We start from the raw sequence: 17,870 nt of genomic DNA, 5'->3' as shown, positions 1-17,870 counted from the left end.
ACGGAATTAGTAACTCTATGGTATGAAGTTTCATGATTTCACAGTGAAGAATCCCTACTTTTGAAAGGTTAATAATGATAATTTTTACTCCAATAAGGCTGTCAAATAATTTTATTTTAAAAGTGAAAATTTTAAGTCTTGATTCAGATATGAAACCACACATACATATCCCCCAGAGGCACTTCAGGCTGTTGAGAAGAAGTCTTTGCAGCAGTTATGGCCCTCTTGCTTCGTGGGCACAGTATCCAACAAACACCGGTTCGGCCGCTATGCCACGGCTGTTAAAATAAAGCAGAATGGGTATGGCTATAATCAAACAACTGGCTGCTTGTGTAGGCAGGAAGAGAGATACTGGCAATCTATTTTAATAACTATATAAACAAAACTACTCCTAGAAAACAACAGATGAACTATTTAGGGAGTGAAAAGGGCCCTATTCTACTTTTGATTATACTTTAGACTGAACCTCTGTTTCAATCAGAGGCACCAAGCTATTAGCAGACATGTTGAAAAGCTTAAATTCAGGGGCCAGTTCTTTTGATGTTTTGCAAAATCTACTGCTTTTATTGAAAAGAAGTCCTAAGAAAGGCAAATAAGAACCAACTGACATTTACACATTCTTCCCTCTCCTCTCCCAACCTCAATGTTTCATTCATATGCAGCTCTAGTTCCATAATTTTCATTATTTTGCGGGGAGTAGTCAGCTTCTTTCAGCTTACACGATCATAAATTATTCTGTTCTCATGCGGCATTACAAACAAACCAACCCCTGTGGCTTATGATGGTGCAGGTTAGATAGTATAAAAAACATGTTTCAGAATTAAAATAGTTGTAAAAAATATTCTATTTCTCAAATGTTTAAGATATAGATACTATTGCCACTAATGTTTAGTGGTGCAGTGGAAGAAATTGAGTAATAGCTCAGCTTAATGACTGCTGCCCCTAAGCAAGACATATTCTTAGTAAAGACAAGGCTTGGTTTCTAAGTCTCTGGAATATATGCCCATCTTACTGTTTCCTTCCTCCCATCATCATTTCTCTGCAATCTGGGTTGCTGTATCCTAGAAGAAGCTGATTTTGGATCTGCATAGTACCTACTGCATTCACAGTAGTATTTCAAGAGCAGTGGCCTCGATCTTCAATAGGCAGAGTTACTGTTCATCCAGTGACCGGGATCTAACTGTTACAATGTGCTAGCTACCCATTCACCTTGCTCCCTGGTAACCAACTGCAGAGCAAGCCAGATCTTTGTTCTCTTGGAAAAGCCCCTTGTCCTCCTACAACTGCCACTGTCAGTACATATGTGATAAATAAAAACATTAATAGGAACACAGTTGTTACATACATGCTAAGACTACAACATCCTGATACTAAGTCAGCTCTTTGAAGAAGCCCCATATACATGAATAACAACAACTGCAGCCCCATGCAATTTTCACTTCATCAAGGGGAAAGGAATTGTTCCTCTAGTCTTTTTCTGGTTCAAAGTCTGTATAAAAAGAGTCATTTTCAGGACAACATATCTTTTTATTAAGGTAGTTACTTTCTAACAGGAATTGTTCATCCTAAGTCAGCAAAACAGTTTTTCCTTAGACTACTTTCTGTTGCTAAATATATGCAACAAGTACAGGGAGTAGTCCTTAGTCTGCCCCTGCATTCTGCATCTCTCATGCCAGCATTAGAAGAGCAGCTGCTGTTATCTGGACCAGATCCTTTTACAGCTTTACAAGTACCAGTGTTAAGGAAGATGATGCAGATGCAGCAGTGGAGTCAACCAGGTCCAGGAACAGCACAGTTCACTGTAAAACCCTAATCCTAGTGGTACAGCCACTGTACACTTAACTGCTCAGTTGTAGCAGTGTTTTCCTAGGCCCCATCAAGAGATGCACCACCCTAAGTTTTGAAATCCCCTTAATATAGTTTTTAACATGTATTTGTCAACTCTCACTTAACGTATCTATTTTTTCTCATGACTGAGGGAAATAGCACAACTTACATACAGCTATTTTCCTCACAGGATTATTTTAAGCCAGTTTGAAATAACCCAGCCAAGTCAAAACTTTCAAGTCCTTCAGTAACTCTTGATTAAAGAGTGACAGCAAGCTAAACACATACTATATACTCTAAACTAAAGTGCTGTGTCCAGTTCTGGCCCCTCAGTTTCTGAAGGACCTTGAGACGCTGGAGCGTGTCCAGAGGAGGCAGCGAGGCTGGTGAGGGGCTGGGAACACAAACCCTGTGAGGAACGACTGAGGGAGCTGGGGGTGTTTAGCCTGGAGAAAAGGAGACTCAGGGGTGACCTCATCACTCTCTGCAACTCCCTGAAAGGTGGCTGTAGTCAGGTGGGGTTTGATCTCTTTCTCCAGGCAGCAATGGACAGAACCAGACGTCACAGTCTCAAGCTACACCAAGGGAAATATAGGTTGGATATTAGGAAGAAGTTTTTTACAGAAAGAGTGATAAAGTTCTAGATTGGCCTGCCCAGGGAGGTCACCATCCCTGGATGTGTTTAAGAAAATATGATGTGGCACTCAGTGCCATGGTTTAGTTGAGGTGTTAGGGCTGGGTTGGACTTGATGATCTTTAAGGTCTCTTCCAACCTAGGAATTCTGTGATTCCAACACATAATTATGCTAAGACATCTTCATGAACATGAGTAGAGAGCTTGAGTTTCAAGTGCTGACTATAACTGCTGTTGTATCCTGTTCTTTAAAGAAATTATTTGTATCTACCTTGAACTACTACCACACAGAGTTGACATTTTCTGTGAGTTATCATAAATTTCTGTAGAGAAATAAAATGGTATGTTTCATGCCTGTTGCAGTTCAACTATTCAGCTCTCTGACTGTATACTTCAAAAGTGGAGTCAAACTTGAGACTTACAACCTAGAAATCGCTCATATCTGCTGCTGTGAATGTACAAAAACAACATTAGCAATAAATAACCAGTAACTTGTCGAGGTACTTTTTAGCAAAAGAACTGGGAGAAGAATGTGTTATGACTACTGTAAACAAAGTCAGTACATAAATGAATTAAAATTTGTCATGGACTGCTTATCCACCCCTTTCAGCCCCTAAAGTAAGGCAATACCTGAAAGGATAGCTTGTCCAAGCTCAACTCTCGTGCAAACAGCTCCAACTGATTACCTGCTGCAGGTCTTTAATTATTATTTATAACAAAAAAGTAACACCACCTTTTTTTTTTCAGAAGTCTGCTCTTCCTTCTGTCAGTGTACTCCTCTCACATACCCTTTAATATAATTTTTGTCTGAAATAAGTTAATCGTGGTGTTAATTTTTCCTTTACAGGAAAGAGAAACTCAGAACAGTCTTAGTATTTCATTGAAAAAAGTGAGTTCTGAAAATTTTAGTTGCAAAACTGTCCAGAGCTCCTGTCTTAATGTATCTGTCTCCCTCTTCTGTGGATACAAAATCAAATGGGATTGCTTTTACAGTCAGATTAAACTGCTAGCTCTCTTCCTTATCTCCAGGCCAGCAGTTTATGCCTGTACCTTTATTCCATTTCTAATAAAACCTGAGAACCAAGATACACAGTACCTACTAAATCTTACCGGAGCATGCGGCATCGGTGATTAGTTAGCCTTTTGTAGGCATCCTGCAAGTTGGTCACATTGCTGCTGCTCCAGAGTCTTTCCCCAACAGCACTTGCTCGAGGCCTGTAAAGGTATACTAAGTTTTAGAGTAGGTATGGTCTATAACCAAGAATGGATAATTTTTTTTTAATACCAGGTCTAATATAATACTTCAATATCCAGAAGCGTTACTTTTCATAGCTGCTTAGGTTCAGCACAAAGCACTGTTAGCAATAGCATACAGTCTTGTGGGATTAATTATTGCTTCTTATAGCTGGCTTTTTAAAATCTAATGATAAAGCAGTCCATACCATAATCTTGGTGTCAGGTTAGTTGCATCCACAAATTCTCCCCACAGGCAAGCTTCTCCACCTATTAAAAGTTTCTTCTGTTCTTCAGATCCTGAATTCAAACCAGAAAGTCAGCATTGTTCTCTGTCCAGAAGATGGGCATATATCAACAATTAGATAGGACTGATGTTCAGTTGTTTTCATATAAAATACCTGAGCTATTCTGAGCATTCAGTAACATTTTGGTAGTCTTGTTACTGAATAGGAGAACCACCAAGCCATTTGCCCAGAGAAGCTATTTCTCTGCTCTGTCAGAAAGGATTTTACCTTTTATGCTCTGAAGAAATTCCTCAGCTTTTTGACATTCCTCAGAGATTTAAAACCTGATGGAAACTGTTCATTCTATCACATGGAGAACATTCCTTGAAAAAATTACTTAGTCAGGTATTGTGCTTAATGAGGTCTAAAAGTCTGAGAGCTCCCTTGCACAAAATGAAAGCCCTTGGAAAGCATAAGACGTTTGTATCAACTTTAGATACAAAATTGAAGGGAAGAGAACATGTCTTTTTCTAGACTAGTTTAATAATCAAGTAAATAACAACAAATTCAGTGTCTATCTATGAACAGCCATTTTGCACAACTCCACTCCTAAAGCATCTGCCCACCTAGTCCAGCATTCTATCTTATGCAAAACACTAGTATCAGATGCTTGAGGAAGGTAATACCTTTCCCTGTGCGAAGTGCAAAGTTCCTTTTTTTTTAAGAGTTTTTCAGAGTTCTACCTGACCATAATTCCTCTGATGATACTATAATCACAGTGATGGAATGGCCACTCTAAACAGCCCTATTCTTTCCATTTACGCTGTACTATAAACCCAAGGAGTTTCATGCACAGAACACACGTATAAAAAAGTGACAAACCAGGGAAGTTAAGTGGTTCAACACTGTAGTATTTCTTCCAGTCTTGCCCATAACTAATGTAGTCTAAGTACCACGGTGCTGACAGGACAGCAGTGAACCCAGCTCCTGTGACCCTACTCAGTTCACGAGCATAGTTATTTGCCATCCACACTTGAACTACAGTGTCCGGTTTCAGCTAAAAGAGGAAAAGACAAAATAAACAAACTAACCAACTTAACCAAAACTACTAATGGCAATCCTAATTGCTGTTATCAAGGAAAAGGATCATGACTTTCAAAATTCTCTTATTTTGTTTCAAAGAGGACCATTTTGGAAACTACTTGTCATCCCTCCCCCCTCCCTCCCAGCCTAAAGCTGATTAGCTTTTTGCTGGTTTTAAACACTCAGCTAGAGTGAAGCCTAGGTTATGCTACAGACAGTTAATGCTCTAAGAGGATTCCGACAAGCACCACGTATCTGACCAGCTGTTAAATGCTGAGTATTTGGTGTTACTAGACCAGACACATAGTTACATGAGACAAAAAAAAAAAGGAAAACTCATAGAAACTTCACCCTTTACTCAGATGTTTTAAACCTATTTTTTTAACTGTGTTCACCTTTAAAGAGCAAAAGAGCACTTCAATGCTGGTGTTCCTGTTTCACCTACTACATATTCAACAAATGATGATTTCAAGGGATTGAAATTACCCACAGCTGGAGAGACTTGCTAATGTCAGCAGGCTCTGCTTTAACTCTTAAGAGACAAAGCCAGATCTACTTAACAGTCTGCTCTGGAAGCCTCACACAATATTGTGGTATTTTGCAAGAGTACCTTACTAATTTTCCCATCTTACTTGCGCTTTGTGATCAAAGACTTCTTGCCAGACCATTTGTCCTTTATTGTAGGAGGAAACAATGTCCAAAATGCTAGAATTTAGAAATAAGATCAGGTTTGTTAACATCAATGAGATAATTAGAAGCACTCAAAGTAGCAACATTTTCTACCCCAAGGCATATCAGACCTTTCCCACCACTGCATAAGGGACCAAGAAAAAGCAGGTTGTTCTGGTTTCAGAACCATGCTTGCAGAGCATGTTCTACCATGTAGAACAATGGGCACATGCATTAACACAAACCAGCAATTCATGCAGTGACTAAGTGATGGGTGACTAAGTCCATTTTATTTAAGGAGAGAAAGAAGTGTCTGCAAAAGCTTCCTCCCCACCCTTGTGCTGACACTACTGCAGATACCTAGTTTAAGACACGCAATACATTCACAGTGTATGTAAAACTAGCTTACATAGCTAGCTTACGTGTTGCTGTGTCCAACATTTTAAAGCCATGAACTTCAGACCTGGTATTTTAAAATAAAGTGGATAGTTCCAAATATGTGGCAATTTTTCAAAATAATATGATAGATACTAAGTCAGCTTCCATATCTGCACCTCAAATCCACCCTCTAATAATGGCTGTGAAAAACTGAGCAAGAATTAAAAAGTCAACATACTTCTGAACATAGTAAGATTCCAGTTTAGCATAGTCAATGCCAAAACCTTGCTTCTTCATGAACTCTTTCACCTCAGGGTTAGATTTCCTTAAATAATAACAAGAAAACAAGTTTAAAAAAAGATTATTTTTTAATGTTTTAAACCAGATTTCTCAATCATTTCTACCTATGCACGGCACACTAACTGGTGCCTTAGCATGCCATAGCCTGGAACACATTGCAGAGCAGAAGCAGCAGGTTAACATGACTTAGATATTTTGAAAGAGTTTCATCCAGATTTGAAATAAAGCCAACAGACCTAACCTCAGGTAAATCTGGTGGAGTCCCTGTTCTGAAGTGGTCCCTGGCAGGCTGCCTCCTAATAGCTTTGGGGTTCCTAGCATCTCAGCTACTTTGTGCCAACATTATCAGCAGTCTGAGAACTCAACAATTTTGTGTTTCTACCACAAAAAGCAAACCAACATTTCTGTGCTACAGCATTTTTACAGCATTTCTGTGCTACAGCCAGTTTTCCTTCTCTATAAAAATTAAATAATGTCCTGAGTGTTTGAATTTGATCTTTAAAGAGAATGTAGAAATACTAACTAGATCAATTTGAATACTCATCAAAATGCTCCAAATCCTTTACTATTAGTCTCTCCAGAAGAAAGACTCCAAAATATTCAACATCCACAACTGAATTAAGAACACTATTAATACATGCTGTACTTCTAATACAAACACATATGAATCTGTTTGGTAATTCTTACTGTTACCTGATTTTCTGGTGGGCAGAACTCAATATAAACATCTACTTTAACACAAACAATTTAAATGTTAATTTTCTTATCTAATATTTTTCTAACATACTAGTCTTCTGTCCTGCCAGGGTAAGAGGACTAGTATTCTAAATCCTTTAGAATACTTGAATATTTATGAAACTACAAGTCAAAGCAAAATTCTGCACATCAGTTGCTTTTTGAGGATCACAAGTGATCTGCCTGTAAAGGTAGGAGTGAAGATCTTTTGGTTATGCAGTGAAAACTATCTTATGCAACTGAGTTCCATAACTGATGCAGGTGGACAGGTTTAGGAGGCACTAGGTATTTGTTCCTTGAATTGTCACCATACCAACAACTGAAGTCCACTTCATCTCCTCCCAAATGAATGAATTCATCTGGAAATACACTGCTGATCTCCTTAAAGAACTTAGTCATGAAGTCGTAAGTTGTATTCCAAACAGGATTTACAGGTCCAAAGGACCCAGTTGGCTGTCCTCCATTGTAACAAGGAGTGAGAAGATCTTTTTGACCTAATAAAAACAATTAATAGATGATATTCAGTTTCATATTGCTATGCTAACTTTGCTACCAGGGAGAAGCAGTTAGTCACATTAAAAAGGTAAATATTAAAAAGGTAAATATTCATTACCTAAATGCTCACCTATTTTAAATATATCCAAATAGAGGCAGGATGAAATAAAACAACTTGTAAAAGGTTGAGAAACCCTCTAACTGGCAGTCAGGATTCTGACTTTCAGATCTATGATTTAACAAAACCTAACATATGTAACCCGTCACAATACCTGGAAACAGCATTTGGATAACTACTTGAGCAAAAGAAAAAGCTTTTTCAATAAACATCAGAAGGAAGCCAGTTGGAAGAAAGCCAAACATAATGAGTATGCTTCAGAGGCTTCTTTTCTCTTTTTATTACTCTGGGTTTTTAACACCTAAGTCACTGTGAAGTGGTAGCTGAAGCTAGAATGATGTCTAAAGCAGAATCTGTACCCTTGCACATACATCTAGCATAGAACATGTCAACAGAACATGTTTCTTCATTCATTTTATTTCCTGTAACCTGTAAAGTCATGACATCACTTAATGCCTCTTCCTTGCCTCTCTCTTATCAAGGGCCTTCCAAAGCACTTTATTGGTTAGTCCTTAAAAAATTAATTTTTTTGCTACTACTTACCACAATTTCTTAACAATTAACACTTTCTTGGGCATACCTTTTCCCCAAGACTGTGTGTGTCCTGGTGTATCAAACTCCGGGATAACTCTGATGCCTCTTAACCGGGCATACTCAATCACCAGACGGACATCGGTAGGAGTATAGATGAGATTAGAGGAGTATGCCCCCTGTAAAATATTCAAATTTTGAGACAACACACTATACCAGCAGATCACAAAATTTGGACGGAAGTATTTTAACTTAGACTGGAGAGCAGTTTTTACAAGTAGGCTGTGGTTTATTAACTGCACAGACATAACTTTTCACTTAACTTGTGGAGAGGAAAAAAACCCTACCAAAACAACAAACTCAAAACACTAAGACAGATTGCCTTAAGGAGACCTTCCTTTCCTCCTTAGCTTGCAGTTACTGAAGAACACAGAAAAGCTAGTTTCTTATCCTTCAGAATTTTGAAAGATATGGTTCTCAATTCTTCTGTACAGAAGCAAGTTATTTTTGCGCGTTAGCTCTGAAATATAGGGCCCTCACTACATAACATACAAGACTAATGGAAAAATTCTGCCAAGTCAGAAAGAACTCCCAGCACCTCTGCTTCTCGGTTTTGTGCGTGACTGATTTAGCATCAGGATATGTTTCTTTTGTGACACTAAATTTGAGTGTAATTCCACTCCCACACAGCCAACAAATGTGACAATGACCCAGATTACTACAGTTTGGTGAAACAGATACTTGCCAAAGTATCTTCATGATAAATAGCTTCATATGATGATAAATGAACTTCATGATAAATAGCACCTTAAGCTTTTGCTTATCTGAAAATGGTTTCCACAGCTGAGTTACTCAAAAAAGGAAAGAGTAGACAATAAGCCTTTCAAAGAGAAGCTTGTTGAGACAAAGACCATCTCCCTCTCTCTAGTTGTCAGTGGGATATATGACAGAACTCTACTAGAGTTTGCTTTTACCACAAAAAATAATCTGACTGCACTATGCATCTACAATTTTTGAATTATAAAATTCTTCACAGCATCTACTCTAGCACTGCCAATATAGTTTTCAGGAGAATCAGATTCTAGCAGGCATTTTAAAACAGAATCACAAATCTTGTACTTAGGCTTAGTCTACTTAACTATTCTTAACTACATTTGATTTGGCTCCTATTGTACCATGACTGAGCAAGAACCTCATGGTGGCTCTCGCTCATGTAACAAAGCTTACTATGTGTCTAGAAATAAAGAGACACATTCCACTGTATTCACTTCAGGAAACAACCTTGCACTTTTGGATCTCTTACAGACATGATGTGTTTTGTAAGGATAATATTACTATTGCAGTGGTGCTAAGAGCTGGCAGGAAAATCTCTTACATTTGTTTGAGTGGCAGAAGTCAACCAATTTAAAGAAATCCATCAACAGAAATCCAGGCAGTGTTCACTACTTATTTGCATACCATTATGTTTGAAGGCCTGCAAACACCGAGGATCATTCAGAAAATTTGCACAGAAGAGTAAAGGTGGTCATTTACCCTGTATCCAAAAGAAGACTTAAAAATGACACACATAGAAACTCAGGCAGGATCCTAAATATGGACTTGCTGGTTATTTGTCTCATGGTACTGTTTCACAATCAGCCAGAGCAGATGTAGTCAAGCATTGGTTAGCTCTGCATGATATTTCCATTAAATATATGCCAGATTTCTGCCCTTCTACTCTGCTGCAATGATGTTCACTCACCTTATCACTTAATTCAGGGAAATAAATGCTCTGGTAAGGGAAGGACTGATCATCTACTATATGCCAGTGGAGAACATTGAACTTATTAAAAGCCATGGCATCCTGTAAGAAATAACGCAATACAGTCTAGTTAAACACTTCATTCTCATAGAAAATCTATGGAAAAAAGTGGTCTTGTCCCAGCATATCCCACATGCCTAGAGCAACAACTAAGAAAGAAAAAAACCTCAACCAAACCAAACCACTGGAAAAACCAACCAAAACTCACCAATCCCCCCACCAACGAACCAAAAAAGCATTCTATGTTTCATTTAGTAGCACATACCTCTACTGCTCCACCCCTCTGCGATCTATTTTCACCACTGCTGTCAACAAACTCTTCATTTGATCCCCATTCTACCAGCCTGTGTAGTATGAACTGCCATGAACACTTAGGAATTTTTTCCACTTCAGAACACGTACCCTGGGATTAGCTCAGTGCTTACAGCACTGTGCCACTAACACCAAGGTCACAGATTTGAACCTCATGGACCATTCATTTAAAAGTTGGACTTGATGATCCTTCTGGGTCCCTTCCAACACAGATGGTTCTGTGGGCTATTTTCTATGCACCATCAACTATTTCAGCTTACCGAAAAGCTTATACTTTTATAACTAAATACCTTGGACTTGAAAACAGAACAGCATGAGAGTTTCCTACTACATAGTACATCCCTTTTCACTAGTGACTTCTGCAGAATCCTTTACAAATGCATGCAAAATAAACTAAGCGTCTTCCCTGCAAAAGGCAGTGCTTCTTTTATGTTTTCATTCATAACAGTGTCAGTACTTCCTTTTTTTCATCTTGAAGATGATCAAGATCAATGTTTACACACTTATTTTAGAATTATGACTCCAATTGGACAGTTACACACATACCTTGAGTTATGCTGGCTTGCTAGTCACTTGAAGGGTGTGCTGTGAGCAGACTAAATAAGTGTTTACATCGTTCATGACTGACAGCAACACAGCTGCTCCCAAACCCTTGCTACACTACAGTTGTTTTCCCCACCCATTCCTCTCATTATTTCTTCACCTAGGTGTATTTAAGGAGGTAATAAAATCTCTTCAGGAACTCCCACCAAATACAAAGGAAGATTTATATCTTGTCCATTTCCTAGATTTATTTCATCTGTTTCATTACACTGCAGAAGTTTTAATTTCCATGTCTTCATGCATTTCTAACCAATATCATCCTTCAACATAAAAAATTACATCTCTGGACCTTCAATGCACCTACTCCTTCCTCAAGAACAATGCCGTTCCTGGAAATACAGTGCAGTAGTTGAACACAGACAAGAAATCAACTTGAACTGCTGCCCTAAGTATCTAATCACCACATGTCGGAGAAGACATTACTGATGCTTTTTATTAGTTGGGATTCAAGCAGGCACAGAGGTGGGAAGAAAAGCATACTTCTTAAACCAGCGAACATCATGAAATGTAGGTCTGATAATGTATTAGAAACAGACATGCAATTTAAGGAAAAAAAGCAGAACAGCAGCAGTTATAGAAACACAAAAATAGTTAGAAATGCAAGTCTCTTTGGACATCTCTTTTAGACAAGACAAAAAATATTGACACAAATATTTGAGGCTTTGAAGCACCCTCTGTCACAAATGTAACACTACACAAGCATTACTTGCTGAACAGGTGTTGACCTTGAATGTGAAAACAAGGTGGTAAATACCTAAAGGACAAGTTCTGAGCACAGTTCAAGAATGACCTCAGAAATTAAGGACTGTTTTTATCTGCACTCTTTCTTGCTATCTTATATCTATTTTTCAAAGTTCTGCAACATGGAGGGGAAATTTCAAGTATTATTTCATCTTGGAGAAGCAAGACAGAGACAAGATGGGAAACTGCCAGTTCCTTCACTTTAACCAGCTAAATAATCCCTCCCACAAGGACTTCAACAAAAAAAAAGGGGAGTGCAAAACAGTAAACACCCCATCTTTGGCTGCTAAGCTTATACAAATACATCACCTTTCCATCAGGGCTGGAGCACATTAATTCTTAATGTACTTGCTTAAGCTTTTTGGAGGAAGTTTTGTTTGGTTTTATTGGTTAGTCTTATTATTCAGTAGCTTCCCCTCAACATTTTGAATTTCCTCCCTTGCTCTGTAATACTTAATGACTGGCTTGCACTTAGCAGCCTAAGAAAGGATTACCTAAGCCTGCTGCTGGATTACCAAAGTCTGCTCCAAAAGACTGGAGTTCTCCTGAAATCACTGGCACTGAAGCAAGGTATCCCTTGTATTGCTTGATGACAGTCAGACATCTCAAAACATGCTTCCAGGATATAATGCATAAGCTGGTTTAGGCATCAGAAAATACAGAGAATCTGAGGTACCACAAATACCAGTCCCCTTTAGAGAGCCAATAATCACTGTGTCTGCCCACTTGACTCCTCTCCAGTCTATGTTTGCTTAGCAAAGTTCACTCTGTCCTTTTACAGTCAGTCAGATGAGATGGGTTCTTCTTTCATACCATCTCCAGTTGCTACCTGTTTCAGGAGCCAAAACACAACAAAAAGCCTTTATTATTAATGATATAAAACTGCCTACTTACCAGGTTTGTAAGAATAGATTTCAATGGTAAATAATGCCTTGAAGTATCTAATAAGACTCCTCTATGAGCAAATCTTGGGAAGTCATTGATTTCAGATTCATTGACAAGAACCTATGAGAACAAAATTTAAAAATTAGAATTTTATATTAATTTCATATTAATTTCAAACAGGAAGTACTTTTTCTTTTTTAAGAAATGGTTCTTGGAAATATGTAACAAACTGAAATGTTGCTGAATGAAACTGATCTGCTCAGTCTAGAGAAGCACTCAGTTACCAGGACAGTGGATTTAGTTAACAGCCATACTTACACTTCCATAGTCATCTTCATGAACCAACTGGCTGAAGGTTTCCAAACCTGGAAAAATATCCAAGAAAGGGATCTCAATTACAGCCCAGCACTTGCCCTTAAAATTTTAGTTACAAACAGCACAACTATGTACAGGCATTCATCTAGCTAGAAAGAATGCTTTGTAGCTGAGTTTCTTTCTCTTTAGCACAGTTCTATTAATTGCTCAAGCATCACCATTTAAAAATTCTGGAGAGAATCATTCACATTCTCTATTATGCACAGATACTGAATACCTGTGCTACTGCTCAGCTGCAGCAGATTAATCCCTAAATAGTAATAAAGTTACTGAGAGTGAGGTGGGAATCTCTGGTCTTGTTGTACATCTATTCCTGTAATTTCTGGAACTGGTGAAGTTTCTAATTCAGCATGAAAAATCTGTTGATTTATAGGTAACTAATATATAGACTTAACATTCCAGTAAAAACAGCAGACTAAAATGTCAGGATTGTTATTCTTTGTGATTGTGATGCATTCAGCATGTCCACTTTATAGGTGCAGTGAGAAAATAATCTGTTCACAGTATAGTTTAAAAAGCTTTTTGCTTGGTCTGGCTTATTTCAGGTACAGCAAGCATGTACTCGCAGTATGCCACTGGATCTGAGATGCTGAGCATCTGGACCAAGGGTCTAACTGATAAACATCTGAATATCCTTCTGGCCTGACTAAGCTTACTTCCAATGAAGTAATGAATGAGGGCAAGCCTCAGTGATCAGCTGGTTCTTGGTCTGCCATGAAGTTCGTATAAACCCTAAACAAATAGCTCAATGTGAAAAGCATCAGCTTACCTCTTAAAGCACCCCATACCTCAGGAGCTTTCAGTATAGCCACAGGTTCAGTTACAGTTAAATGATCTAAAGAAAAGAAAAAAAACTGCTTACTCTTTAAGAAAGAATGAATTGCAAGGACAATGCCAAAAGGTATTAAAAAGATTCTCCAAGTGCAACATCTCCCTTTGTGTATTAAATTCCAATCAATCCTGCTTTTAATGGTGATAGCATGCAATTATTTTTCATCTCTGTTTTCCTGTGAAGCAAGCTGTTGCACTGTTCAGAGAGTCAACAGCTCATCAGAAAGAAGATAAAAGAAGTAAGGTGCTTAGTAAGAGCAATGCTAAAATATTGTACATGAGCCAGAATTCCAGCAAAGTTTAACCCAATTGACTTAAAAAATAACACACTCTATCTAAGACATGATAAAGGTTGGGTGGCTAAGCCAAACTTTTCATGATTATGAAAAATTTACTTCTCCTTTTACCTCCTTTCATATAGTTTATGGTTTCATATTTTTTAAAGATATAAGTTGTCCTATAATATTGTCAGGTGCTTACTATTAAGGTCTTATTAAAAAAAATTACTAATCAAAATACAGAATCACAGAGTATGTTGAGTTGGAAGGGATGCATCAGGATCATTTAGTCCAACTTCTGGCCGTGCACAGGACACCCCCAAGAATCACACCATGTGCCTGAAAGCATTGTTCAAATGCCTCTTGAAATCTGTCAGGCTGGTGCTGTGATCACTTCCCTGGGAAGCCTGTTCCACTGCTTAGCCACAGCCTAGGTGAAGAACCTTTTTCCTGATATCCAGCCTAAACCTCCTCTACTCAGCTTTCTGCTGTTACCTCAAGTCCTGTCACTGGTTATGAGAATGAAGAGATCAGGACCTGCCCTTCAACCTCCCCTTGTGAAGACCACAGTGAGGTTTCCTCTCAGTCTCCTCCAGGTTGAACAGAACAAATGACCTCAGCTGCTCCTCAAAGAGATTCCTCTCAAGCCCCCTCACAATGTTTGTGGCCCTCCTTTGGACACTCCCCCATAGTTTTGTATCTCTCTTACACTGTGGCACCCAGAGCTGCCCCCAGCACTGGAGGTGAGACTGCCCCAGTGCAGAGCACAGCAGGACAATCCCCTCCCTTGCCTGGCTGGCCATGCTGTCCCTAATGTACCTACAGGATGCCAGGTCACCCTCTTGACCTGAGCACCAGTATGGAGGCAGGTAAGATGAAGTACAGTAAGTAAAATCAAGAATGGTACCTGAAGGAATCCATAAGAATCCTCCCTGAAGCTGAGTACTGCAGTACAGTACAAAATACTAATGAAAAAAGAAAGCTAAAATAATTTTGGCCTCAAATTTAAGGTGATTTAGTAGTTTTTTGAGAAGAAACAAATATATTTTAAGTATTTTTTAAAATCACATACATTTATATGCATAAAAATATACTACATCTATAGATTTATATTATTATTCAAACATCAAAGCAATAATTGCACATCTGAAAGAGCAGAGAAAAAAATCAAGATGTTGAATTACTGTACAATGACTTACATAATCTGTACCAGTATGAAAGAATGGTTGGCTACAATTTACACAGTTCATACATTTATCTAAACTACCAGAGAAAAGGCATTTAGTGACATGAAGAAAGTACCTCAAGCATCCCTGTTAACCTAAGAACCGATTACACGTACTGGATGTTGGGGGTAAGAAAGAAAATTAGAAGACTACTGCAATTTCCACAGGTAAACTGCAAGGAAAACGTTTGTTTTCCCTAAATAAAATAAATAAATTGTCAAGGATTTATTTCCAACACAGCAGGTTTGTTTCGGTTTTGTTTTTTTTTCCTGAACAAAACCCAAACAAAGAGGAACTTGGAAAGTGTTATAATAAGCTACTTGAAACATTTTGCACAAACAGGTAAGCAGGCAGGAGGGGAGATAACCTGTACTCTGATTACATATCCAATACTCTTGCCACAGGACAGTGACTAACTGGTCCATACTACCTTTATTGTTAAGCCACACCACCACAACCAGCAAGTCACCAATAACAGCATTTTTCAGAATCTGTACCCTCAAAAAGATAGCCCATTAAAAACCAGGAAATTAAAACTTACAGCTGAGCCTGGAATGCTCAGCTTATTATACGAAGAAAACACATTATTTGTAACAGAAAACTTATTTCTTAAAGCAGAAGGAAAAAAAACTACTTGCTCTAAAGAATGCAACCTAAAAATCACATGGTCTGACAGATTCCATGACAAGAACCACTTTGATTAAAATCTTAAGTTCACAAACAAGCTCAAAGTTCAAATAATAATAAAGCAGCACAATAACCTGACTGGCAGAACAATGTCAAGAACATTAGCATTTTTGCTCCTATGTTTAATTTGCATGGAAATATATTATAAGTTTGCACATAAAAACCAAACTCCTTGGCTATATGTTCCAAAAGGATTGACTAAATTTAATATTAGTACATTCTTTCACAAGTCAGGTGGAATTAATCCTGCTGCAGGATGTATGACTTGAGATTAAAAGGATCTTTTTTCTAAGGATCTGTATCCTGGATACCAAACAACAGAAGATTATCTTAAAACAGGTCTAGATTAACAGAGTATGTTTAACTGAATATGTTGATTTTTGTGTTAGCCTGTCTAGACAGAAAGCACTATTACTGCTCAATCTTATTTCTGTTAAGGAAATTCTCTGGTGATTAGTAGTTTAATACTTAAGAGTACTTCTCCACTCTGGACTCTAGTCACAGAACCAAAGAAGCACAGGAAACTAAGTCCAATATAAACATAATGTTTTTAAATCCTTTCTTGTATCTACAGATAGAAAGGAAGTGGATTTATAGGACTGCAAGATGAATAACAAGTTCAACAAACGCTTTCTGGTTTTCCTGGAAAAACAGGAAATACCATGTACATATCTCAATGTAAGTAGCTTCAATTTAAATGCAGTCACTTCTTAGAAGATGGTAAGCAGTGACAGCCTTCACTCAATAAATACCCTGTACTGAAAGGGATCATCTCCTGACTATGCACAGATCTCACCAAAGATAACTGGCTACTGCATACTATAGTATCTCTAATTCCTAATGACAGCTGCTAGAAAAGACAGTAGCAGTTAAGTGATCTATACGATAGCTGAACTGCAAAAATCATAGGCGAGCTTCACGATTCACTGTCGGCTGAGATTGCCCACAGTATAAAGAGCAAGAATTATCTTCTGGTCGCCACTGTTGTGAAATGTTTTTGCGGGCTTCCGAGAGCCTTCGCTTTCCAGTTCCTTAAAAAAACCACCCCAAAACCTGCTGACTTCTACAGCGGACACGTGATAGGAAATCAAGCGCGTAACGGTGCTGCCGAAGCCGGGGAAAGAGGGGCGCGGCGAGCGGGTACTCACAGGCCTCGCTGGAGGCGAGCTGCGGGTGCCTGTCACAGCCAGGGTCCCCCGCCTCGATCACCACCTGCAGCTGGAACAGCTCGGGCTCCGCTCGGGCAGCCAGCGGCCTGCGGCCCCACGTCCGCCGCCAGGAATGCCCGAATATGTACTCATAGTACCTGCCGGGGAAGCAGAGGCGCCGGCGGGGCCCTGAGGCGGCTGCTCCCGTCCCCGGGCCGCCACTACAGCACCCCGGCCCCGCCGCCGCTCACCTGCGGAAGGCGTCCTGCAGCAGCCCGCAGCTCGGCCCCGCCGAGGAGCCGGCGCCATGCACCAGCTGGAATCGGCTGGGCGCTAGCTGCAGCTGGCGAGGATACGTGCGGACCCACTGCGGCAGCGGCCACAGCGAGTCCTCGGGGACGGCGCCTGCCGCCAGCTCCCAGCCGGACGGCTCCGGCTCGGCCTCGTTCCGCGGGACGCCATGGCGGAGGCTGGTGCTCACCAGCACGGCGGGGACCACGACGAGCCCCAGCAGCAGCCCAGCCAGCCCCATGGCTCTGCCCATAGTGGGGCAGCTGCCTCAGCCCGCCCGCTCCACTGACAAGGCAGCCCGACTCCGCCTCCGGCGCCACGGGGCGGTCAGGGCGGGCTCGGGAGCCTCAGTGCCCGCCCGCGGTACCGCCCGCCCTGCGGCCCCTCGGCGGGAGCGCGGTCCGGTAAGGGGCCCGAGGGACCCTCTGCTGGCGCGGGTACGTCCTTCATGCTCCTCTGAGG

At 39.8% G+C, this 17,870-nt stretch overlaps 1 protein-coding gene across 1 annotated transcript; it reads right to left on the bottom strand.

Annotated features, from left to right (window-relative positions):
* Window positions 1-93: 93 nt before the first annotated feature.
* Window positions 94-17,680, bottom strand: HEXB (hexosaminidase subunit beta). Its single transcript, XM_066568795.1, has 14 exons — window positions 17,369-17,680; window positions 17,118-17,275; window positions 13,717-13,782; window positions 12,891-12,937; window positions 12,582-12,692; window positions 9,972-10,073; window positions 8,280-8,409; window positions 7,400-7,580; window positions 6,290-6,376; window positions 5,637-5,709; window positions 4,804-4,978; window positions 3,904-3,994; window positions 3,572-3,676; window positions 94-278 (listed from the first exon to the last, which is right to left on the bottom strand). The coding sequence occupies exons 1-14, from the start codon at window positions 17,659-17,661 to the stop codon at window positions 215-217; spliced, it is 1,683 nt and encodes a 560-aa protein (XP_066424892.1). The 5' UTR covers window positions 17,662-17,680; the 3' UTR covers window positions 94-214.
* Window positions 17,681-17,870: the final 190 nt, after the last annotated feature.

This window comes from Molothrus aeneus, chromosome Z (genome assembly GCF_037042795.1).
Source record: "Molothrus aeneus isolate 106 chromosome Z, BPBGC_Maene_1.0, whole genome shotgun sequence".
Taxonomy (NCBI): domain Eukaryota; kingdom Metazoa; phylum Chordata; class Aves; order Passeriformes; family Icteridae; genus Molothrus; species Molothrus aeneus.
The sequence above is the reverse complement of the archived record's forward strand: the minus strand, read 5'-3'. Positions and strand labels throughout refer to the sequence as shown.